Consider the following 25,998-nt stretch of genomic DNA (forward strand, 5'->3'; position numbering starts at 1 on the left):
GTGTTGCTCAATTTTCCAAGTATGTTCATGGTTGACAGCTTTAATCAGATCAAGGGTGACTTGCATCCAATTCAGTTCTCAGGAATGGAAGATAACTTTGAGACATTTTTTTACTGAGAGTAGCAAAACAGCTAGGATGAATGGTGAGGTCTTCGTCCGATGCCAAGTAGACCCCTCTTGGCTCTCTCTTCTCAGCTTTCTCACCACTTCATTCAACAAAACCCAATAGCATCCTCCCGATACTCATTATCCTTCAGCCTATATGTGCAAGCAGATGTGTATTTTTGACTATTGCTTACTTTTCCAAAGGACAACCAATGATGGATTAAACACATAGTGTTGTTCTCGGTGCCTCATGGAGTATTGTGAGCAGTTTTGGGCCCCTTATCTTGGAAGGGATGTGCTGAAACTGGAGAGGGTTTGAAGGAGATTCATGAAAATGATTCCAGGAGTGAATGGCTTGTCATATAAAGAGCATTTGATGACTCTGGACCTTTATTCACTGGAATTCAGAAGAATAAGGGGTGACCTCATTGAAACCTATTGAATGGTGAAAGACCCTGATAGGGTGGTTGTGGAGAAGATGTTCCTGTGGTGGGAAAGTCTTAAGACCAGAGGACACAGCCTCAAAATAGAGGGGGTGTCCTTTTAGAACAGAGATGAGGATTTTTTTTTAGCCAGAGAATGGTGAATCTGTAGAATGCTACAGGTGACTTTGGAGGCCAACCCTTTATGTATATTTAAGGCAGAGGTTGATAGACTCTTGGTTGGTCAGGGCATGAAGGGATAAGGAGGAAGCCAGGAGATTGGGGCTGAATGGAAAATTGGATCAGCTATGAAAAAATGGCGGAGCAGATTTGATGGGCCAAATGGCCTAATTCTGCTCCTATATTTTATGGTCTTATGGTCTTGTGTGCAGATTTGGATTGTGTAGCCAACATACAGCATAGTTTTGCCATGTTGCCCAAAACTACTGGAAAAGATCCTTGTCCTGTTTGACAGGGGCAATTTTTCTTCTAGTTTTAGTGCAGCGACTGAAGTAAATCATATATTTGTTTCGTTTAAGTATTATATCCCTCCCATCCTTGATCCCCTTCAGTAAATTGCTTGAATTAGTGCAGCCGCTCAATGAATGAATTTGAATGAATGCTGTATACTGAACTGTCATTTACTTTTGATTTCTATCTTTGTACAACTCACCAGGTGGTCTGCATAACTAATATAAACTTTCAGAGGAAGTCTGTTATAGTAAGTAATCAGCTTTTCTCCCCCCAATTTTTTTTTGCACAAAATACAAATTCAGACATTCTAAACAGAGCTCTTTTATGTTTTATGTTTACAGGGATATGTGGAGTTGACCATTTTCCCATTACTTGCCAACCTCAGTAGAATTAAACTGAATAGCAAGCAATGTCGGATTTACAGAGTACGAATAAATGACTTGGAAGCTGCTTTCATTTACAATGACCCCACCCTGGAGGTCTGCCACCATGAATCAAAGCAGTGAGTATGTCTCAAATTAAGAATGACAGAATACGTTATGAAAAGAGCAGAGAGAGAAAGCTGGGCTTTTAAGTGGAAAAGGGGCCAAGGCATCTCAGTCTAAGAAATCCTCATTGTATGTTGAACACAACCTCTTCCTAATTTTGCAACTTAACATTTTTTAATTAAGAAATCTGTTAATGTTATCAGTCATATTTGCTGGCTACGGCATGATTTTATTGGATGACAGAGCAGGCATGGTGGTATGAATGGCTCGCTCCTACTGTTTTTACAATCTGAGGTTCAGCTCTGGAACACTAATATGATGTAAGATGTAAAATAACAATTGTCTCTGTATCCTGCTTCTCTTTCTTCACTTGTAAATGGTTTGTATTGGGATGTGGTCTCCAGGAGCTGGCAGTCAGAATGTCATTTCCTCAGATATGGATTTTGGAAATACCTTTTTGGGAGGCTATATTACAGTGATCATGGGCTGTGTAACCAAATGTTCCAACATCTGCACTTCCAACATGATCTGCTGGAATACCAGGCTAACTAGGCACTGTAAAGAATGCTTCAGTACCCCACTATCATCATGGTCGGTATCAAACATGTAAACATTTGCCCAACAGATATAAAATTTCAATGTGGCACAACCAAACCATTAGTGGGCTGTTTCTTTATAATTTGACATTGTAATTTATGTTATTAATCTAAATAATATGGAGCACAGGGATATTCTGAGAAATTGGTTTGGAACTTGAAGTGAACATCGTTCTAGGATCAGTATGGAGACAGGTCCCTTGGCCTAATGTGTCCATACTGACCTATCTAATCCCAGCTGCCTGTGGTTGGACCATGTTATGACAAGTGGGTCCCATATGGCCTACTTGGATCTGTCCAAATGTTTTTTTTCACTGAGAGGCGGCAGCTCTAACAGCAGCCACACCCACTTCACTTTCCAAATTCAACAAAACATGGGTTTAATACAAGAGATGTGTGTTAAAGATAAAAAGAATGTGTTAATTAGTGAATCATTCTAAAGCCTTGGAAAATTAATTGCTGGGTCAGGAACAACTTTGTGTCTGGCTGCCTTATGCAAACCTTTGTATAAAATGACAATGGTTTAGGTAGAAATGCTGTAAGAGACATAGAGCTTTTATTTCTCTGAAAATATTAAACCTAGTCAGTTGTCTTCTGTTAAAAACACCAAATATGGACATAAAGCACAGCCAGAAAGATGTCCGGCTGAAATACGGAATTAGCTGTATGGTGTGGTGTGGCTGACTGAAGTGTGACTCTGCTGAAAGATATAAAATGATAGATGTGCCAGAGTTTCCATAGTTACAGACAAGTAAAAGAAATCGTGTTTAGGTAATTTGAAGTTTAAACATGAAGAGTAATATTGGTGTAATTTTGAATTTAAAGTGAGAACATCAATGTTTGTCTGATTATAGAAGTGGTGCCAATTTTATAATTGCATTTGAAGTGATAATGTATCTGATTATCTCTGCAATTTTTATAGCAAACGGAATTTTATTTTTCAATTTGTGTGATGATTCTGGCAAAGTTTAAGAAACATTCAGAGCACAAATCATTGATACTTATTAAATTTGGATTGAGCACACGGAATTTTCTCCGCAATTTTGAAATTCTATTGATTTGCTGATGAGCTGAGAGTATTGCTGTATTTCAACAAGTGAAACAAATATACTTTCATTTCTTCTTTTGTATTCTAGGCGAAATCTGAATTATTTTTCCAATGCCTATGCAGCAGCAGTCAGCGCTGTTGATCCTGACACTGGAAATGGAGAACTTTGTATCAAGGTTCCATCTGAACTGTGGAAACATGTTGACGGTAAGTATAAGTGGGCACCGCAGAATGCAGACTTCCAGTCAATTATTTGTGGCATTGGATGATCCACTTGGAAATCAGGTTTATATATGTGCATGCAATGGATCCGACTGTTTAATTCTTTGATTAGACTGTTTAATTGTTAACAATCAATTATCTGCTTGTATTTTATAATATTTATTATATACACGTAATAGTTTATTATGTTTCCTAGTGGCTACAATAGGTATTTGCAAGTTTAATATGCCTTCAGTACAAAGTATAACAAAGAATAATTCTGGAAAGCTCTGGAAGCTTCTTTCTACTACATTATTTGAATAATGACTTTCTAATTTGTTAACTCTTATTTACAAATTTGAATGGAATTTTCCTTATGGGTATAAATAGCTGTTCTATGTTTGGCACCTTATTAAGTTACTTTGTCTCTCTCTCTTTGTTTAGTAGATCTCTATCACTGTCTCTTCAATTTTCCCTTGTTCTGTCAGTGCTTAATAAAACATTTGTGAAGCAACAAGTTTTATGCCACTTCCCTGACTTCTGAAAGAGCCCTGGATCAAAAACATCAGAATCTAACAATGGCAACGTTATTAACTGAATTCAATAAATTCATTCTTCACTGGCATGGCACCAAATAATCTTATTATATATTTCAAATAAATATAAAGGATGCAGGAGAATGAACATTTGTTGAACTTGTGGAGTTAATTAATGCTGACATGAACAAGCAGCTCCAGGGGTGATAGAAGCAACTTCCATCATGGATTTCAGAAAGACAAAGCAGACTGTGATGAAACAATAATTAGGTCTACAATGCTCTTTGGGTGAATTCTCAGGGAGAATATGCTGAATACAATAAGTTGAGAGGAGAAGTGAAGGACTAGTGAAAAGAGATTGAAACCAGACTGCACTTAGCTTAAGTCATAGTCATACTCATACTTTATTGATCCCGGGGGAAATTGATTTTCGTTACAGTTGCACCATAAATAATAAATAGTAATAGAACCATAAATAGTTAAATAGTAATATGTAAGTTATGCCAGTAAATTATGAATTAAGTCCAGGACCAGCCTATTGGCTCAGGGTGTCTGACCCTCCAAGGGAGGAGTTGTAAAGTTTGATGGCCACGGGCAGGAATGACTTCCTATGATGCTCTGTGTTGCATCTCGGTGGAATGAGTCTCTGGCTGAATGTACTCCTGTGCCCACCCAGTACATTATGTAGTGGATGGGAGACATTGTCCAAGATGGCATGCAACTTAGACAGCATCCTCTTTTCAGACACCACCGTGAGAGAGTCCAGTTCCATCCCCACAACATCACTGGCAACTCGAAAAATATTCAATGGGCATGTAAATGTCAGCATGCAGACCAAGGCAGGGTAGAACCAGTTATGGGTGAAGGTGATGTAGTGTTAAAGATACAGACAGGACAAAGCTTGAATATTCAATGAGTACCTTACCTTGCTGTTTTTCAAGGAAGGATCTATATATTAAATTTGCAAATCATTTGAGAGATCAATAATTGAATAATATCAAGCATTTTTGTCAATTGTAGAAGACTACATTATACCACTCTCTTAGAAATGTACTATCATTGCTATCTGGTTTACATTATTAGAGATGAAAGTTTTGAAGGTGTATATAGAATTTTCCTTGGACCAGCCAAAAGGAGGGCTTCATTTTGTTGTGCCCAATGTTGAAGGCAGCATGGCTGAGCGAGGTGCACATGTCTTTTCCTTTGGCTATGAAAACTGTACAAGGTGAGTATTTCTACTCTTGAGAGTTTCTATAATGCTCTTTCTATTGAGCACATTTGTAAATGTGTTGCTATAACCATTTGGACCATTGAGTTTGCATGTGTCTTAAAAGAGCAATCTAATCAACCCCATTCCCCTACTCTTTCTACCAAATCTCTACTGACTTAATTTTTCACCTGTTTTTGAAAGGTGCTTTTGACCAAGCTTATACCTCTTTTAATCAATGTGTTTGAGAACTTCACAAATTATTTTTACTTGTTTAGAGATACAGCACAGTAACAGGCCCTTCCAGCCCATGAGCCCGTGCCACCCAATTACACCCTTGTGACCAATTCACCTACAAGTCCATATGTGTTTGGAATATGGGAGAGAACCGGTGTACCCAAAAGAAACACGCGATCATGGGGACAATGTGCAGATTATTTATGGCGGGATTTGAAACCATATTACTGGTGCTGTAGTGGCATTACGCTAACAGCTACATTGTTGTGCTGCCCCCAGTTGATGCACCAAATTAAACACTTATTTTCACTTCTGATTCTTTGACCAGTTGTCTTAAACCTGTCTTCATTTTTGGAAATAGGTATCATTATTAAAGCTTTTAAATATTCTGAATGGTTTTATTTATTTATTTATTGAGATACAGTGTGGAATAGGCCCTTCCCAGTAAACCCCTCCCACTGATTTAACCTCAGTCTAATCACAGGACAATTTACAATGACCAGTTAATCTACTAACCGGCATGTCCTTGTACTCTGGGAGGAAACCGAGTACCCGGAGAAAACCTACTCATTCCAGGGGGAGGACCCGGAGAAAATCTACTCATTCTAGGGGGAGGACGTACAGACTCCTTGCCGATGACATTGGAATTGGACTCTGAACTCCAACGCTCCGAGCCGTTATAATGTCATGCTAACCACTACGCTACCATGGCACCAATTCAAAATTGTCATTTTAATTGTCGTTGGCATTTCCTTTAGTAGTCTATACCACAGCGTTGGAGATGAATATTTATAATTCCAGTAAATTGCAAGAGGTAATAATTGTAGTTTCTTGAAGTGCTGTGTGGTTAAAGTTTCCAGGTTTAAAATAGTGTTCCAATTAGTTTATGGTCTTAATCACATTGAATAGATAGGGTTTTAAATGGAGGGCATTGTTTAGCATCTAAGGAAAGAACAAAAGAGAGCACAAATTTTAACATAGTGCAAATTCAGTCTTTGAATTTACTGAAAAGAAGGATCTTTAAGTGTCTTGACTGTTTATACTTTTCTATTTTCTAAATTGTATAGGTTTTGGTTTCCTTGTGTGGATTCTTTCTCCGAACTATGCACATGGAAATTGGAGTTCACGGTTGATGCGGCCATGGTAGCTGTTTCCAATGGAGATTTGGTGGAGTCTGTTTATACCCATGATATGAGGAAAAAAACTTTTCATTACATGTTAACCATCCCAACAGCAGCTCCAAACATTTCATTGGCTGTTGGCCCCTTTGAAATACTGGTTGATCCTTACATGCACGAAGTAAGTGAAATTAAATTATTTTGTTTGCTTGTTAGGAATCTGGAACATCAGCTTTAGTGTATTAAAAGAACAGATAACCTGCATTTTGACTAGTTTTATGCTACATATTTTATATGTTTCCACACTTCTTAAAACATAGAGTCATAGAACACTACAGCATAGAAACAAGGCCTTTCGGCCCATCTATTCTTTGCCAAACTAATATACTGCTTAGTTCTGTTAACCTGTACCCAGTCTGTAGTCCTCCATACCCCCCCATCCATGTACCTATCCAAATTTCTCTTAAATGTTGAAATCAAACCCTTATCCACCTCTTATGCTGACAGTTTGTTCCATACTCTCACCATCACCCTCATGTTCCCCTTAAACCTTTCAGCCTTAACCTATGACCTCTAGTTCTAGTCTGACCCAACCACTGGGAAAAAACCTGCATACATTTACCCTACCCATACCCCTCATAATTTTGTATACTTCAACTCTCACCTCATTCTCCTTCACTCGAGGAAATAAAGTCCTAACCTCTTTAGCCTTTGCCTACAACGCTGGTACTTAAGTCCCTGCACCATCCTTGTAAATTTTCCCTGCACTCTTTCAATCTTATTTACATCTTTCCTGTAAGCAGGTGACTAAAACTGGACACAATAATCCAAATTAGGCCTTACCAGCATCTTATACAATTTCAACATAACATCACAACTCTTGGTAACTTCCTCAAAAAACTCTGTAAGATTGGTTAAACATGACTAACCTTGCACAAAGCCATGTTGACTATCCCTAATCAGTCCCTGCCTATCCAAATATTTATAATCTGGACCCTTAGAATAGCTCCAGTAACTTGCCCACTACAAATGTCAGGCTCACCAGCCTACAATTTTCTGGTTTATTCTTAAAGCCTTTCTTAAAGAACAGAATAATATTTGCTATCCTCTAATGCCCTGGCACCTCCCTCATGGTTAATTGAGTTTTAAATATCTCTGCTAGGACCCCTGCAATTTCTGCACTAGCCTCCTACAAGATTCGATGGAACACCTTGTCAGACCCTTAGGGATTTATCAACCTTAACTTGTCTCAAGACAAGAAGCATCTCCTCCTTTGCAATCCATATGTAGCATGTAACCTCACTGCTGTGTTGCCTCTTTTTCTATAGACTCCGTATCTGTCTCCCCTGTAAATCCAGATGCAAAAAATTCATTTAAGATCTCCCCTATTTCTTTCTTGTGGCAGTTGGAAAATTCCGTCTTCACCGGAACATTCTGCTACAATTCTACACTGCCATCATAGAGAGCATCCTCACATCTGCCATCACTGTCTAGTTTGGTGCAGCATTCTCTCACAATACACAAAACACTACAGAAAAGGTCATTGGCTGCCGTCTGCCGTCACTGCAGAACCTGCATGTGTCCAGGACAAGGAAGTGGGCGGGAAAAATCATTGTGGACACTACCCTCCCACAAAATGCCTTTTCCAAAAGTTCCTTTCTGTAAAGCACTATTGGACTCTTAAAAAAAAATCTTCACACCATCTTAGAAGTTTCTTCCCCGAGGCAGCTAATCTGATCAACCATTCTAGTTAACCCCTCCACCTTCCTATTAGTAAACACTTCAAACCACTTTTTATAATGCTATTTATATTGTAAATGCATGCCCATTTTATTCTAGCAACACACATCAAAGTTGCTGGTGAACGCAGCAGGCCAGGCAGCATCTCTAGGAAGAAGTACAGTCGACATTTCAGGCTGAGACCCTTCGTCAGGACTAACTGAAGGAAGAGTTAGTGATGTGGTGATGCCTACACCGAAGAAGTTTAGATGCTCTCTTGTACCTCTTGCTGGAGATGCTGCCTGGCCTGCTGCGTTCACCAGCAACTTTGATGTGTGTTGCTTGAATTTCCAGCATCTGCAGAATTCCTGTTGTTCCCATTTTATTCTATATCTGTATCGTATATGATTATATAAATAAAATTGATCCTTGATTGTGAAAAATGCATGAAATATTTTTAAGACTATCACATCATATAGGACTGACATTATAGCGAACTGTTTGGAAATTCGGTCATTAAGGGTCTAGTAATAAATGACTGTTCATTCTCTAAAAGTTAATGTAAACATATTCAACCCTATTGCAACAAGATAATTAAGAAAATGTAAAAAGTTGACGTTAAAGAAAATGTAAAAGGAAAAGGCTATTTTCCCTAGAAAGCTGAGTTTATAGAATTCATTGCAAAGACAAAGAGTATGTTAATTGCATCTGCAAATTGTAAGAGCTAAAATGGGAACAAAACAGGAAATCTAGATAAGCACAGGAAGGAGAAGAGGATTGGAGGGTCAATTGATTTGGCCGGGTGGAGAATCTTGTGCGGTGCATAAGCTCTGTAGGCATCTTTTCAGCCACAGGACCTTTTATGTTCAATAAATATTCTCTATTGTTTTCTAAAGTATGTGTTCTTTGAGCATCTTCAGAACAGATGCCAGAGAGTGGACAGAGAGGATTTAGGAGCAAGGTTGATCTTCAGAGGCTTGTTAAATGAGTAACATGGTTGGAAGTTTCAGGAGACTGTTAAGATGGGAAACAATTTCTCCACTCAGTCCATAAGACAAGTGAACTCCCTGCCTGGAACACCATGGCGGTGTATACTAATAGTGCACAATATCCAGCTCACCCCACTGCTACCCACAGTTGCCTCAAGTAGTATTGGTCGCTGTTGTGTTTTCAGCACCAGTTCTACTATTCCTACTTCAGGAAATTGATTGAGGAGGAAGCAGGCTGTCTGTATCCTGTGTTTTATTTGATGCTGAGAGAGCTCTCACCACAACTGTACTTCTTTCCTAAAATTGCTGAGTTCTACTCTACTATTGTTGATACCTCACCTCATCCATGTTTTCTGTTATTGGTCCTGAAGCTTCTTGGTGTCAACTTTATTTATACGCTTGGCTTCTGAGATGGACGCAGAGTCTATCGATGTGAGGCAATGCAGCAGCGAGATCATGGACCCTTTGCACATCACAGAGGAGGAGGAGGAGGTGTTTGCTGTCTTGAGGCATATTAGGGTGGTTAAATCCCCAGAGCCTGACAGTATGCTCCCTTGGACCCTGTGAGAGGCTGGTGCAAAATTGCATAGGCTCTAGCAGAGATATTTAAAACCTCCTTAGCCATAGGTGATGTGCCAGGGAATTGGAAGGTAGTTAATTTTGTTCCTTTGTTTAAGAAAGGCTCTAAGAATAAGCCAGGTAATTATAGGCCAGTGAGTCTGACACAAAGTAGTGAGTAAATTATTGGAAGGTATTCTAAGGGACCAGATATATATGTATTTGAATAAACATGGACTGATTAGGGATAGTCAACGTGGCTTTGTGCATGGCAAGTTGTGTTTTAACCAATCTTACAGATTTTTTCAAGGAAGTTAATAGGAAAGTTGATGAGGGCAAGGCAGTGGATGTTGTCTACTTAGACTTTAGCGAGACCTTTGACAAGGTCTCGTATGGGAGGTTGGTCATTCAAGATGAGGCTGGGTTCAGCTGGGTTAGAAATTGGCTTCGCGGAAGAAGCCAGAGAGTGGCCATAGATGGTTGCCTTTCTGACTGGAGGTCTGTGACTAGTGGTGTGTGGTAAGGATCATTGCTGGGTCTGTTGTTGTTTATTGTCTAGATCAACAATCAGGGTGATAATGTAGTTAACTGGATCAGCAAATCCAGGGTAGGTTTTACACGGTGAAAGGTAGGGCCTTCATAAATCAATGTATTCGTCCTGGTACAGGTCAATGGAACTAGGCAGCTTAATGGTTTTGCGCAGACTAGATAGGCTGAAGAGCCTGTTTCCGTGCTGTAGTGTTCTATGACTCAAGTACCAGAATAGTTAATTTACATGTGAGGCACTATATGAATATCAGTTGTTGTCATTGGCAATTTCTTGTCATAACTGATCACAGTCCAGTGCAGTAATATAAATACTGCCCTGTTTAATGTGAAAAACATAATCCCCTCCTGTAGTTTTATAAAGGTTTCTTTTGTGGATTTTGAGTTGGCATCAAGCACATTATAGAAAATGGATTATTCATGTATGGATTAACTAATTCAGGATCAGTTTAGGACCAGTCTGTTGACCTACTAATGTTGCAGATGACATTAGAGTTCTTAGAAAAATCTTGGCGTAGTGATGGCCAGACATCATAAAACATTTTGAATTATAGCGCCAACCTTCACTTTCCTTCTGGATAGGGTTTGTTTTTCTTTAATGCCCAAGGTAATTTACTCAGAAATATTTGACTAATGGTGGGAGGACCAATTGGAATGTCGAATCTATTTTTGAGAATTATGGGTGGTAGTTTAAAAATGTTACAATGGAAATTTTAAAATGTTATTATTGAACAGTACACCTGAGGGCAGCATCAAGCAATGAATAAAAGTAGTTCAGAAAGAAACTACATAGTTCGGATGTAACTAAAACTTAAACACCGCATGTTTCCAAATTCACTGCCATTGTCATAATTTCAGGCAAGCTGTTTTGCTGGTTAATAACTTGGAAATAACTAGCCAATGAGTTAAAGTTCCCAACTTGACCAGTATCAGACCTTTTGAATTCTGCATCACAGTCAAGAGTTACATTGGGATTAACAAAGTGGAGAGATAGAAGTTAAGCAAATTCTTTCTGTGTCTCTTCGTGGAAGGAAGTATGGAAAACCCCTTGGAAATATCTAAGGAGTACAGATCTGGAATGAATGAGGCTTTCAAAAAATAGTACTCATAAATCACAAATCCTGATTTCATGCGTCATCAGGTTTTGACTGTGGTGACTGAGTCTTTTTCAGACTCTACAACTGTTCCCTTGGTTTGGAAGGTAGCAAATATAAACCCACGATGCATTAAAAGAGGAAGTGAAAAAACATAGGGAACTATGGACAATTAGATTGATATAAATAGTAGAGAAAATGTATAATTAAGAAAGTGGCTGTGGGGCACTTAATAATACGAATGAACAGAATCAACAAGATCTGTGAAAGGGGAATCATGTTTGATCGAATTAGAATCAGGTTTATTATCACCAGCATGTGATGGGAAATTTGTTAACTTAGCAGCAGCAGTTCAATGCAATACATAATCTAGCAGAGAGAGAGAGAGAAAAAAATAATAATAAAATAAAGCATAAATAAACAAGTAAATCAATTACGTATATTGAATAGATATAAAGAATGTGCAAAAACAGAAATTCTGTATATTGAAAAAAAGTGAGTAGTGTCCAAAAGATTCAATGTCCATTTAGGAATCGGATGGCAGAGGGGAAGAAGCTGTTTCTGAATCGCTGAGTGTGTGCCTTCAGGCTTCTGTATCTCCTACCTGATGGTAACAGTGAGAAAAGGGCATGCCCTGGATGCTGGAGGTCCTCAATAATGGACACTGCCTTTCTGAGATACCGCTCCCTAAAGATGTCCTGGGTACTTTGTAGGCTAGTGTCCAAGATGGAGCTGACTAGATTTACAGCCATCTGCAGCTTCTTTCGGTCCTGTGCAGTAGCCCCTCCATACCAGACAGTGATGCAGCCTGTCAGAATGCTCTCCACGGTACAACTATAGAAGTTTTTGAGTGTATTTGTTGACATGCCTTCTCCTAATAAACTCCTAATAAAGTATAGCCACTGTCTTGCCTTCTTTATAACTACATCGATATGTTGGGACCAGGTTAGATCCTCAGAGATCTTGACACCGAGGAACTTGAAGCTGCTCACTCTCTCCACTTCTGATCCCTCTATGAGGATTGGTATGTGTTCCTTCGTCTTACCCTTCCTGAAGTCCACAATCAGCTCTTTCGTCTTACTGACGTTGAGTGCCAGGTTGTTGCTGCGACACCATTCAACTAGTTGGCATATCTCACTCCTGTATGCCCTCTCATCACCACCTGTGATTCTACTAACAATGGTTGTATTGTCAGCAAATTTATACATGGTATTTGAGCTATGCCTAGCTGCACAGTTGTGTATACAGAGAATAGAGCAGTGGGCTAAGCACCCTGAGGTGCGCCAGTGTTGATCGTCAGTGAGGAGGATATGTTATCACCAATCCGTATAGACTGTGGTCTTCTGGTTAGGAAGTCGAGGATTTAATTGCAGAGGGAGGTACAGAGGCCCAGGTTCTGCAACTTTTCAATCAGGGTTGTTGGAATGATGGTATTAAATGCTGAACTATAGTCAATGAACAGCATTCTGAACATAGAACATAGAACAGAACAGTACAGTACAGGCCCTTCGGCCCACAATGTTGGGCCGACCCTTAAACGCTGCCTCCCATAAAAGCCCCCACCTTAAATTCCTCCATATACCTGTCCGATAGACTCTTAAATTTCACTAGTGTATCTGCCTCCACCACTGACTCCGGCAGTGCATTCCACGCACCAACCACTCTCTGAGTAAAAAACCTTCCTCTAATATCCCCCTTGAACTTCCCACCCCTTACCTTGAAGCCATGTCCTCTTATATTGAGTAGTGGTGCCCTGGGGAAGAGGTGCTGGCTGTCCACTCAATCTATTCCTCTTAATATCTTGTATACCTCTATCATGTCTCCTCTCATCCTCCTTCTCTCCAAAGAGTAAAGCCCTAGCTCCCTTAATCTCTGATCATAATGTGTACTCTCTAAACCAGGCAGCATCCTGGTAAATCTCCTCTGTACCCTTTCCAATGCTTCCACATCCTTCCTATAGTGAGGTGACCAGAACTGGACACAGTACTCCAAGTGTGGCCTAACCAGAGTTTTATAGAGCTGCATCATCACATCACGACTTTTAAACTCTATCCCTCGACTTATGAAAGCTAACACTCCATAAGCTTTCTTAACTACCCTATCTACCTGTGAGGCAACTTTCAGGGATCTGTGGACATGTACCCCCAGATCCCTCTGTTCCTCCACACTTCCTAGTATCCTGCCATTCACTTTGTACTCTGCGTTGGATTTTGTCCTTCCAAAGTGTACCACCTCACACTTCTCCGGGTTGAACTCCATCTGCCACTTCTCAGCCCACTTCTGAATCTTATCAATGTCTTTCTGCAATCTTCGGCAATTCTCTACACTATCCACACCACCACCAACCTTTGTGTCATCTGCAAACTTGCCAACCCACCCTTCTACCCCTACATCCAGGTTGTTAATAAAAATCACGAAAAGTAGAGGTCCCAGAACCAATCCTTGTGGGACACCACTAGTTACAACCCTCCAATCTGAATGTACTCCCTCCACCACCACCCTCTGCCTTCTGCAGGCAAGCCAATTCTGAATCCAACTGGCCAAACTTCCCTGGATCCCATGCCTTCTAACTTTCTGAATAAGCCTACCGTGTGGAACCTTGTCAAATGCCTTACAAAAATCCATGTAGATCACATCCACTGCACTACCCCCATCTATATGCCTGGTCACCTCCTCAAAGAACTCTATCAGGCTTGTTAGACATGATCTGCCCTTCACAAAGCAATGCTGACTGTTCCTGATCAGACCCTGATTCTCTAAATGCCTATAGATCCTATCTCTAAGAATCTTTTCCAACAGCTTTCTCACCACAGACGTAATGCTCACTGGTCTATAATTACCTGGACTATCCCTACTACCTTTTTTGAATAAAGGGACAACATTTGCCTCCCTCTAATCCTCTGGTACCATTCCTGTGGACAACGAGGACGTAAGGATCCTAGCCAGAGTCTCAGCAATCTCTTCCCTCGCTTTGGGGAGCAGCCTGGGGAATATTCCGTCAGGCCCCGGGGACATCCGTCCTAATGTATTTTAACAACTCCAACACCTCCTCTCCCTTAATATCAACATGTTCCAGAACATCAACCTCACTCATATTGTCTTCACCATCAAGTTCCCTCTCATTGATGAATACCGAAGAGAAGTATTCATTGAGGACCTTGCTCACTTTCACGGCCTCCAGGCTTCTCTTCCCATCTTTATCTCTAATCGGTCCTACCTTCACTCCTGTCATCCTTTTGTTCTTCACATAATTGAAGAATGCCTTGAAGACATGGGTGTTTGTAGACATGAGTGGTCTAAAGCTGTGTGAGAGCCATTGAGATTGCGTCTGCTGTTGACCTGTTGTGGTGATAGGCAAATTGCAATGGGTCCAGGTCCTTGCTGAGGCAGGAGTTTAGTCTAGTCATAACCAACCTCTCAAAGCATTTCATCACTATTGAAGTGAATGCTACCAGGCGATAGTCATTAAGGCAGCCCACATTATTCTTCTTAGGCACTGGTATAATTGTTGCCTTTTTGAAGCAAGTGGGAACTTCTGCCCGTAGCAGTGAGAGGTTAAAAATGTCCTTGAATACTCCCGCTAGTTGGTTAGCACAGGTTTCAACTTCTGCCCGTAGCAGTGAGAGGTTAAAAATGTCCTTGAATACTCGTGCTAGTTGGTTAGCACAGGTTTTCAGAGCCTTACCAGGTACTCCATCGGGACCTTCTGCCTTGCAAGGGTTCACTCTCTTTAAAGACAATCTAACATCAGCCCCTGAGACGGAGATCACAGGGTCCTCATGTGCAGCAGGAATCTTCACAGCTGTCGTTGTGTTCTCCCTTTCAAAGCGTGCATAGAAGGCGTTGAGTTCATCTGGTAGTGGATTTCACTTTGTAGGAAGTAATGTCTTGCAGACCCTGCCAGAGTTCCCGTGCATCTGATATTGCCTCCAACCTTGTTCAAAATTGTCTCTTCGCCCTTGAAATAGCCCCCAGCAAATCATACCTTGAAGGTTCTTGATATTGTAGTGAATAAAATAAATTGAGAGCAAGCCAGTTGATAAGATGTATAGTATGTAATTTTGGAGGGCCTTTGATTTAATATCACTCCGGACTTGACTGACCAAAAATAGAAGATATGAGATTTTAGTAGTATGCTTGTGTGGGCTGAGGTTTGGTCAATGGGCTGAAAACAGAGTAGGAGTAAACAGGTTGCTTTTGGGTTGGGAAGCAATGATCAGAGTTCAATACTGGAAGCTGAGCTATTCACATTTTACTTTAATGATATGGCTGATGGATTTGTATAATGTAGCTGCAAGTTTGCTTAAAATGCAATGAGGGCAGTGAGAAACTTCAGTAATACAGGCAGATTAACAAAAGGATATTGCAGATGGAATATGTGGAAAAGTTTTGAGGACATCCATTTTGGTGGTGAAAGAAAAGAATAGGAGAGCATTTAAAATGTAATAGGTTGACAGTTTTTGATATTCAGAGGGATTCTGATGCCTTTGCACAAAATTCACAAAATTAATGTGCAGGTTCACCAACGCTTAGGAAAGCAAGTGGTATGTTCACTTGCTGAAAGAGGATTGCGAACAAGAATGCTGATGTCTTGCTCCAATGATTTTGATATTTTCTGAGACTACATTTGCAGCTTAACTGATAAGTCTGGTCTCTGTACTGAAGGGAGAATATTCTGGTAATAGTGCAACAAAGCTACAGGACTATGCAAAAGTCTTGGGCACATATACAGTTGCAAGAAAAAGTCTGTGAACCTTTTTTAGTTTCCTAGTTTTCTGCATTAATTACTTATAAAATGTGGATTTCATTTAAGTCACAATAATAGACGACACAATCTGTCCAAGTTAATACAAAAACAATTGTACTTTTCATGTCTTTATTGAACACATTATTGAATCATTCACAGTCCAAGCTGGAAGAAATATATGAACCCTTGCATTTAGTAACTGGTAGAACCTCCTTTAGCAGCAATAACCTCCACCAAAAGTTTCCTGTCAGCTGCTGTTCAGACTTGCATATTCCTCCATACAAAACTGTTTCAGGTTGTCAATATTTCAGGGATACCTTACGTGAACAGCCCTCTTGAGGTCATTCCATAGCATCTCAATTGGGTTAATGACTGACTTGGCCATTCCACAACATGGAATTTTCTTCTTTTTAAAGCATTCTGTTGTTGATTTAGTCTTGTGTTTCAGATCATTGTCCTGTTGCATCATCCAGCTTCTAGTAAGCTTCAATACACAAGAGTAAATCAACAATGGAATGGTTTACAAAGAAAATTCAATAGAAGCTTACAAGACGGAATACTACCCTGACATTCTCCTGTAAATTATCTTGCTACAATTTTGAATTCATTGTTCCCTCAACGATTGCAAGCTGTCCAAGCCCTCGGGCTGAAAAGTAGCTTCTAACCATGATGCTCTTTCCACCATGCTTCACAGTTGGGATGAGGTTTTTGTGTTAGTGTGCCATGCCATTTTCCATCCAAACATAGTGGTGTGCATTCCTGCCAGAAAGTTCAACTTTTGTCTCATCTGTCCATAGAAGTGTTGTGGAACATCCAGGTGGTCTTTTGCAAACTTGAGACATGCAGCAGTGTTTTTTTTTGGGAGAGCAGTGATTTTCTCAGTGAACACCATTCTTGTTCAGTGTTTTTCTTATGGTGGATACATGAACAGAGACTTCAGCAAGTTCTGGAGATTTCTGTAGATCTTTTGCTGTTACCCTTGGGTTCTTTTTCACCTCCTGCAGCATTGTACGTTGTGCTCTGGGTGTGATCTTTGTAGGACACCCACTCCTAGGGAGAGTAGCAACAGTACTGAATTTCCTCCATTTGTAGACAATTTCTCTTACCGTGGACTGAACAACACTCAAGTCTTTAGAAATGCTTTTGTAGCCTTTTCCAGCTTCATGCATCTCTACAGTTCTACTAAGGTCTTCTACTAAGTTGTCTTGTTAATTGAGGCACGGTGCACATTAACAGATCTTTCTTGAGAAGAGCAGGCTCTGTCAGTAACCTGACTTTGTGTGTCTTTTTTTTTATAGGGCAGGTCACCTCTACAACCCGCACTCCAATCTCATCTTACTGATTGGAATACCTGATTCCAAATAGCTTTTGTAGAAGGCATTACCCCAGAGGTCCACATAGTTTTTTGAACCTAGACTGTGATTGTTAAATGGTGTACTCAGTATCAACGAGAAGAAGTAGAATTGTTTGTGTGTTATTAATGTAGATGACTGTGTTTGTCTATTATTGTGACAGATGAAGATCAGAGCATATTTTATGAGTAATTAATGCAGAAAACCAGGTAATCACAAAGGGTTTGCAAACTTTTTCTTGCAACTGTAAATAGCCAAGGTGTCTAAGCCTTTTGCATTGCCTGTATTTGTCAATGTGAAGCAGAGAGCGAGATTGTAAATCTGACGGATTCAAAAGATGTTGGGAATGGTGAGGGTGGGAGGGTGAGAGCACAGCGGGAAGGGTGTAGGACAGGTGGCAGAGAAGGAATGCCAGGGGTGGGGGGTGGTGTGGGTGCAGGGACACCCAGCCCTGAGACACCAGGCAAGGCCATTTAATTCCAAACAATTGGTTTATTGATCATTACAGAATGTCTCTCTGGTGCTTCCTGCCCCTCCCCTCTCCTTTCCCCTTTTCCCAACCATGATTCCTTTCTCCCTGCCCCCTTCCCACTCTCAGTCCACAGTAGAGACCCATGTCAGAAACAGGCTCATCACTCACCTGTCATGAAAATTTGTTCTTTTTTTTTGCGGCAGCAGTACAATGCAATACATAAAATTACTACAGTACTGTGCAAAAGTCTTAGGTACCCTAGCTATATATATGTGCCTAAGTCTTTGACACAGTGTTGTACATCAGTGGAATTTCTGGAATTATTGTGTTGATTGTATGAAGAGAGGTTGATCAGACTGGATCTGGAGTTTAGAAGAATGAGAAGTGATTTCATTTTAAATCCTTGGGCTCTTCAGAATCAGAATCAAGATGGATGCAGATTTGATGTTCCTGTTGTATTACAATTAACACAATAATTCCAGACCTGCTTCAAAATAGAGGGTCAGCTATTCGAAGTAGATGCAGATTTGAATCAAAAATGCAGATTTGATGTTTCTGTCGCTGATGGGTGTCCAGACCTGCTTCAGAGTAGAGCGTCAGCTATTCAAGGCAAAGACAAGGGGCAGCTTGTTCATGAAAGCCAAAGTGAAGGATAATCCAAAGAGCTTTTACAGGTATATTAAGAGCAAAAGGATTGTAAGGGATAAAATTGGTCCTCTTGAAGATCGGAGTGGTCGGCTATGTGTGGAACCAAAGGAAATGGGGGAGATCTTAAATAGGTTTTTTGCATCTGTATTTACTAAGAAAACTGGCATGAAGTCTATGGAATTAAGGGAAACAAGTAGTGAGATCATGGAAACTGTATAGATTGAAAAGGAGGAGGTGCTTGCTGTCTTGAGGAAAATTAAAGTGGATAAATCCCCGTGACCTGACAGGGTGTTCCCTCGGACCTTGAAGGAGACTAGTGTTGAAATTGCAGGGGCCCTGGCAGAAATATTTAAAATGTCGCTGTCTACAGGTGAGGTGCCGGAGGATTGGAGATTGCCTCATGTTGTTCCGTTGTTTAAAAAAGGATCGAAAAGTAATCTGGGAAATTATAGGCCGGTAAATTTAACGTCGGTAGTAGGTAAGTTATTGGAGGGAGCACTAAGAGACAGAATCTACAAGCATTTGGATAGACAGGGACTTATTAGGGAGAGTCAACATGGCTTTGTGCGTGGTAAGTCATGTTTGACTAATCTATTGGAGTTTTTCGAGGAGGTGACCAGGAAAGTGGATGAAGGGAAGGCAGTGGATATTGTCTACATGGACTTCAGTAAGGCCTTTGACAAGGTCCCGCATGGGAGGTTAGGTAGGAAATTCAGTCGCTAGGTATACATGGAGAGGTGGTAAATTGGATTAAGCATTGGCTCAATGGAAGAAGCCAAAGAGTGGTAGTAGGGAATTGCTTCTCCGAGTGGAGGCCTGTGACTAGTGGTGTGCCATAGGGATCAGTGCTGGGTCCATTGTTATTTGTCATCTATATCAATGATCTGGATGATAATGTGGTAAATTGGATCAGCAAATTTGCTGATGATACAAAGATTGGAGGTGTAGTAGACAGTGAGGAAGGTTTTCAGAGCCTGCAGAGGGACTTGGACCAGCTGGAAAAATGGGCTGAAAAATGGCAGATGGAGTTTAATACAGACAACTGTGAGGTATTGCATGTTGGAAGGACAAACCAAGGTAGAACATACAGGGTTAATGGTAAGGCACTGAGGAGTGCAGTGGAACAGAGGGATCTGGGAATACAGATACAGAATTCCCTAAAAGTGTCGTCACAGGTAGATAGGGTCATAAAGAGAGCTTTTGGTACATTGGCCTTTATTAATCAAAGTATTGAGTATAAGAGCTGGAATGTTATGATGAGGTTGTATAAGGCATTGGTGAGGCCGAATCTGGAGTATTGTGTTCAGTTTTGGTCACCAAATTACAGGAAGTATATAAATAAGGTTGAAAGAGTGCAGAGAAGGTTTACAAGGGTGTTGCCGGGACTTGAGAAACTCAGTTACAGAGAAAGGTCGAATAGGTTAGGACCTTATTCCCTGGAGCGTAGAAGAATGAGGGGAGATTTGATAGAGGTATATAAAATTATGATGGGTATAGATAGAGTGAATGCAAGCAGGCTTTTTCCACTGAGGCAAGGGGAGAAAAAAACCAGAGGACATGGGTTAAGGGTGAGGGGGGAAAAGTTTAAAGGGAACATTAGGGGGGGCTTCTTCAAACAGAGAGTGGTGGGAGTATGGAATGAGCTGCCAGACGAGGTGGTAAATGCGAGTTCTTTTTTAACATTTAAGAATAAATTGGACAGATACATGGATGGGAGGTGTATGGAGGGATATGGTCTGTGTGCAGGTCAGTGTGACTAGGCAGAAAATGGTTCGGCACAGCCAAGAAAGGCCAAAAAGCCTTTTTTCTGTGCTGTAGTTTCTATGGTATGGTTTCTATGTATGGGGCAGTAATGTTTGGAATTCTCTGTTTCTGGGAGTTTTGGGGGCTTAGTGACCAAATATATTGGAGACTGAGGTTGGTAGAATTTTCGGGCTTTACAAGAATCAACGAATAAGGGCATTTGCAGAAGGATGGCGGTGAGGTAAAAGATTAGCCATAATCACAAGGGCTGCTACAGGTGCTGGAAGTGCAGAATAACACACAAAATGCTGGAATTTTGCACAAAGGGCCTGTAATGTGCTGAATTGCACAAATTCAGCACATTATAGGCCCTTTGGCTCACAATGTTGTGCCAACCATGTAACCTACTCTAGAAACTGCCTAAAATTACCCCACCGCATAGCCCTCTATTTTTCTAAGATCCATGTACTTATCTAAGAGTCTCTTAAAAGACCCTATTGTATCCACCTCCACCACTGTCACCGGCAGTGCACTGTTGCCCACCACTCTCTCTGTGGAAAAACTTAATTCTGATATCCTCCTCCAACCTACTTCCAAGCACCTTAAAACTAGGCCCCTTTGTGTTAGCCATTTCAGCCCCCTGGGGAAAAAGCCTCTGGCTATCCACATGATCAATCCCTCTCATCCTCTGTTGCTCCAAGGAGGAAAGGTCAAGTTCACTCAACCTGTTCTCATAAGGCATGCTCTCCAATCCAGGCAACATCCTTATAAATCTCCTCTGCACTCTTTTTATAGTTTCCACATCCTTCCTGTAGTGAGGTGACCAGAACTGAACACAGTACACCAAGTGGGGTCTGACCAAGGTCTTATATAGCTGTAATATTATATTACGGCTCTTGAACTCAATCCTACAGTTGATGAATGCCAACACACCATAAGCTTTCTGAACTCAGCAGGTCAAGCAGCATTTACGGAAATTAATAAGCAGTGGCTGTTTCTGGAAGAGACAGTCCTGATGAAGGCAGAAAAGAACCAAGGCATGCGATGATCTCATATTTTTGTATGTTCTTCCATGGTATAGCAAATAAGAAATATTCTATGTTATAGGGCCATTTTGTTGGAAATTTCCATGTTTAATAAAGATGGAATTATTAAAAGCTTAAATATTTTTCTCTAGTCAGGTGAAAATCTAAGAAAATCAGTTTGATAGAGCTTGTGAATTGGGCTGAATAAGTTTGCTGCTACACGAGTTGTAAATATGTTCAAAAAGTTCAAAGTAAATTTATTAAAGTACATACAGCACTATGCAGAAGTCAGGCACATGTAAAAAATTCTGTAAAGCAAAGACACTATCAAGAATAATGAAATTAAGTTTCTAAATATCAGAAACATTACTATAAAGTGCAGTAAATAGTAAAAAACTAAATCAAATCAATATTTGGTGTGACCATTCTTTGTCTTTAAAACTTTATCAATTCTCTTAGGTACACACTGTTTGTTGTGCAGTTTTATAAGAGTCAGCTGGTATGTTGTTCCAAGCATCTTGGAGATCTTGCCACAGTTCTTCTGCAGCCTTTGGCTTTCTCACTTGCTTCTGTCTCTCCAGCTAACCCCAGACAGCCTCACAAGTGTTCAGACCAGGACTCTGAAGGCTATACCATCTTTTGCAGAACTCCTTGTTCTTCTCTTCATGAAATTTCTGCTTGGTAGAGACCATGATGATGTAGGATGACTATTTGTGTCTTGTTGCTCTGCTCACTGTTGACGTGGTGTAAGAATGGATGATATGAAGGTTAAACTGTCATGTCTGCCATCCCCTCACCTTTTAGTTTGGTTGCTCTTCACCCAGTTTGATTCCTTCACCTATTTCTGTTTAAGTTCATCAGTAGTTCAACTCATTATGTCATTGATCATTAGTGCCCATTTATTATCTGTGTTTAATCATGCACTGGCCTATATACCTACATTGTAATCTTTTTGAAAAGAGATCTATTAATTTGTTACTTTCTTTAATGCAATACCAAAAAAAATTCTAGAACATTTAATTTTTTTGGAAAGTGAATGTTTGGAAATCCAAAATTTGCTCTTTTCTATTGCACACTAATACAGAAGACAAAAGATAAACATCAAAAACAAAATTTACTAGACAACGGGGTGACCAGTTGGGGCAGCCTTTGACAGAAGGGTAGTGCAGTCTGATGTGACCAGAATGAGCATTAAATTTTCCTGAATGCTATTGCTATCTCTTTGATTTGGAAATTAAAGAAGAAAAACTCAGCTTATGAAAGAAGAAAGACGCATAGCAAGACAAATATGTGACCAGAATGAACATTAAGTATCCATGAAGTAAATTTGAAGGAATCGGGCTTGCTGGGTCAGGTGTGGAATTAAATGTCTGATGTAATGATGGATTTGGCCTTGAATAATCACACAAAGATTCCATTGATTCCCAGTTGGAATGTCTCCTTTGGCACCAAAGGATGTCATTTGGAAGAGGCAATTGTATTGTCTGATGTTCTTCCTGAACTCGTTTGCAATAGGTTCATCATTGCTGTACAAATTGAGGAGTTCATTAGGTAGAGGCTGCAAATTGCCTATCCTGACCTTTCCCTTCATACAGCAGAAATGTGCGGTTTCTCCAGTGAATAGGAAGGCACGACAATGAGGGCATACCCTGGTCATCGAACCAACATCAGCAGAAACGTGATGGCATGCGAGTCGTGCATTTTGCCTTGCTCTTTCTCTGTCAAGGTATTGTCGTCGAAAACGGCCATTGTCATCTTCAGCAACTCTCGCAATAATTACTCTGTGCCACATATTCTCGAGCTGATCTTTCCTTTTCTCCTCTGTCTCTTCCTCTCTCCTCCTTCTCTGCCTGTTTTTGTCATTCTGGAGACACACAGCCCTTTCGTCCTTCGTCTCTTCATCTCTTCTACCATTTGTTCTTTCTCTCCTGAAGTTGTGCGGCCCTAGCCTGATTGGATTCTTGTTCTCTCCTCCGTCTGTGCATATTGTTGTCATTTTGGAGACGTGCATGCCTGTCCTCCTTTGTCTCGCCTTCTCTCATCTTTTGTCCTGACTCTTTGATCCTGGAGTCGTGCGGCCCTGGCCTCATCCGATTGTTGTTCTCTCCCGGTCTCCGTGGAAGGTGGAGTGGCTCTGTGAGCATCCTGCGGCGCTGCTGAGGCTGGCCGTGCGCATGCGTCGGGCTGTGGCGTCCCGATTTCCATGATGGCCTATTGGGTCTCGGGTGAAAGGCAGCCTGTTGAATTTTGGCGAATGAGCAATTTTTTACAAATATATATCCCTGAACTTTGCCTGCATTCTGTAAGTTAGTGCATTTCAATTCGATTTAGCCAAAAAAAAAAGTGCCGCTGTAAAGCACCGTTTGCGCTAATTGGAGGTCACAAACAGACAGAGCATGAGAGTTTTAGTAGTATATAGATATAAAATATCTAGGGTGCTTAAGACTTATGTCACCATATCCAACCCTGAGATTCATTTTCTTGTGGGCATTCAAGAAAGAATGCAAGACTGTTCCCAAAAGGACGGACAATCAATGTGCAAAAGGGAACACACTGTGCAAACACAAAAGCAATAAATATTGAGAACATGAGATGAAGAGACCTTGAAAGTGAGTCTATAGGCTGTGGGAACAGTTCAGTGTGGGATGAGTGAAGTTATCCCCTCTGGTTCAAAAGCCTGATGGTTGATGGGTGATAACAGTTATTATCTGGTGGTGTGAGTCCTGAGTCTCCTGTACCTTCTTCCTTATGGCAGCAGTGAGAGGAGGGCATAACTTTGATGGAGGGGACCTGATGGCTGCTGCTTTTCTGTGACAGTGCTGAAATTTATGTAGAATCTTTGACTTTGATTTAATGGTATTTTTATTACATTGGAAGGACACATTTCACATTTTGATATCATACTTTACAGGTAACACATTTCTGCCTGCCCCAATTGTTGCCACTTCTGAAACATACCACGTCCTTTCTTCATGAGATTTTTGAGTTCTATGAAGAGATCCTGACCTGCAGATACCCCTATGCCTATTATAAGACTGTATTTGTTGATGAAGCCTATGTCGAAGTAGCTTCATATGCTTCTATGAGTATCTTAAGGTGAGTCTGTTGGAGCAGTTTTTTTGCTGGAGGTGTTGACATTCCATAAAGTAAGACTACATGAAATGATATTAGACTGCATGCAAATGTTTGTCAGCTTCCTCTTGAGATGGATTTGCCAGAGCATTCTTAAGGGAATTGAAAAGTGCAAGTTTGAAATGATTTTCAGGATTATGCTTGACAGTGAAAGGTGTTTGAAGCTTTAGCACAGTGCACATCTGTGATGCTTGTAACGTGAACAAAATCACCAGAGAGACACTGACGCTAGTGGATACAGAAGTGTTTTATCTAACGAAAATGAGCAGCAGGCATTTTATTGAGATACTTTTGGAGGAAGAGGCCTCCTGACCCAATATTACATGACATTTTTATATACTAAGCAGGACTATTGTATAGCTACAATGTATCTACAATGCTTCTGTTTAATTACAAATAGTTTTCAAACCCCAATTTCTTCATACCCACACATCAGACACCCAAAATGTATTAATTAGCATTGTCTGGTTAGCAATCAACTCCAGCCCACAGCTCCAGGAAAACCATTGTTCAGCGTTGATTTTAAATTCAATCTATAATCCACGTTCATGCCTGAAGATTGGTTGCTGATGAAGTTAATATTTGCTATATCCGTTAACTCCAGAATACGCCCTAACAATGCTTTCATTGGTAAGCTGCAGTTCAGAAAAACAACCAGTTGTACCAGGAGGATTATGGTTTTCAGTTAGTAGTTTGTGTTAATTAGCTTCTGCTTGTTAAGGTGCATAAGTTTAAGATGTAAATTATCTGCTTAAAATTTTTATATTGAAAATTGGAGAAACACTTTGAGTTGACCTTCCACGCATCACCATTTTGACTAACCTTTCCTACTCGAGGTTTTGCAGCCAGTTGCTATGAAACTTAAGAGCAGAATTAAGCCATTTAGACCATCAAGTCAGCTGTGCCATTCCATTATGGCTGAGGTACTTTCACTCTCCTGCCTTCTCCCTGTAACTTTGACACCCTGACTAATCAGGAACCTATCAGCCCCCGAACTTAAATATAACCAATGACTTGGCCTTCACAGCAGTCTGTGTCAATGATTTCCAGATTCATCGCACTCTGACGAAAGAAATTCCTCTGCATTTCTGTTCTAAAAAGATGTCTTTGTATTCTGAGGCTGTGCCCTCTGGTCCTAGACTGTCCCAAACCAGTATGGTTTCCTGAAAGGAAAATCCTGCCTGACAAACCTACTGCAATTCTTTGAGGAAATTACAAGCAGGGTAGACAAAGGAGATGCAGTAGATGTGGTGTACTTGGATTTTCAGAAGGCCTTTGGCAAGATGCTGCACATGAGGCTGCTTAACAAGGTAAGAGCCCATGGAATTACAGGGGAGTTACCAGCATGGGTGGGGCATTGGCTGGTCAGCAGAAAACGGAGATTGGGAATGAAGGGATCCTATTCTGGCTGGCTGCTGGTTACCAGTGGAGTTCCACAGGGGTCTATGTTGGGACCGCTGCTTTTTACGACGTATGTTAATGATTTGGACGATGGTATTAATGGATTTGTGGCTAAATTTGTCGATGATACAAAGATAGGT

General features: G+C 40.6%; 1 protein-coding gene across 2 annotated transcripts in view; it reads left to right on the top strand.

Moving 5' to 3' along the window:
* The window catches only part of taf2 (TAF2 RNA polymerase II, TATA box binding protein (TBP)-associated factor), a 130,487-nt gene that overhangs the window by 12,219 nt on the left and 92,270 nt on the right, over nt 1-25,998 (top strand). Inside the window, exons 2-7 of one of the 2 annotated variants that reach the window (XM_063067037.1) lie at nt 1,194-1,248; nt 1,343-1,503; nt 3,222-3,340; nt 4,954-5,095; nt 6,382-6,613; nt 24,237-24,421. In XM_063067037.1, the coding sequence (XP_062923107.1) occupies nt 1,194-1,248; nt 1,343-1,503; nt 3,222-3,340; nt 4,954-5,095; nt 6,382-6,613; nt 24,237-24,421 (894 nt within the window). The remainder of the gene's footprint in view (nt 1-1,193; nt 1,249-1,342; nt 1,504-3,221; nt 3,341-4,953; nt 5,096-6,381; nt 6,614-24,236; nt 24,422-25,998) is intronic. The other variant, XM_063067046.1, reaches the window with a different exon arrangement.

Source organism: Mobula hypostoma, chromosome 1 (assembly GCF_963921235.1).
Source record: "Mobula hypostoma chromosome 1, sMobHyp1.1, whole genome shotgun sequence".
NCBI classification, from domain to species: Eukaryota; Metazoa; Chordata; class Chondrichthyes; order Myliobatiformes; family Myliobatidae; genus Mobula; species Mobula hypostoma.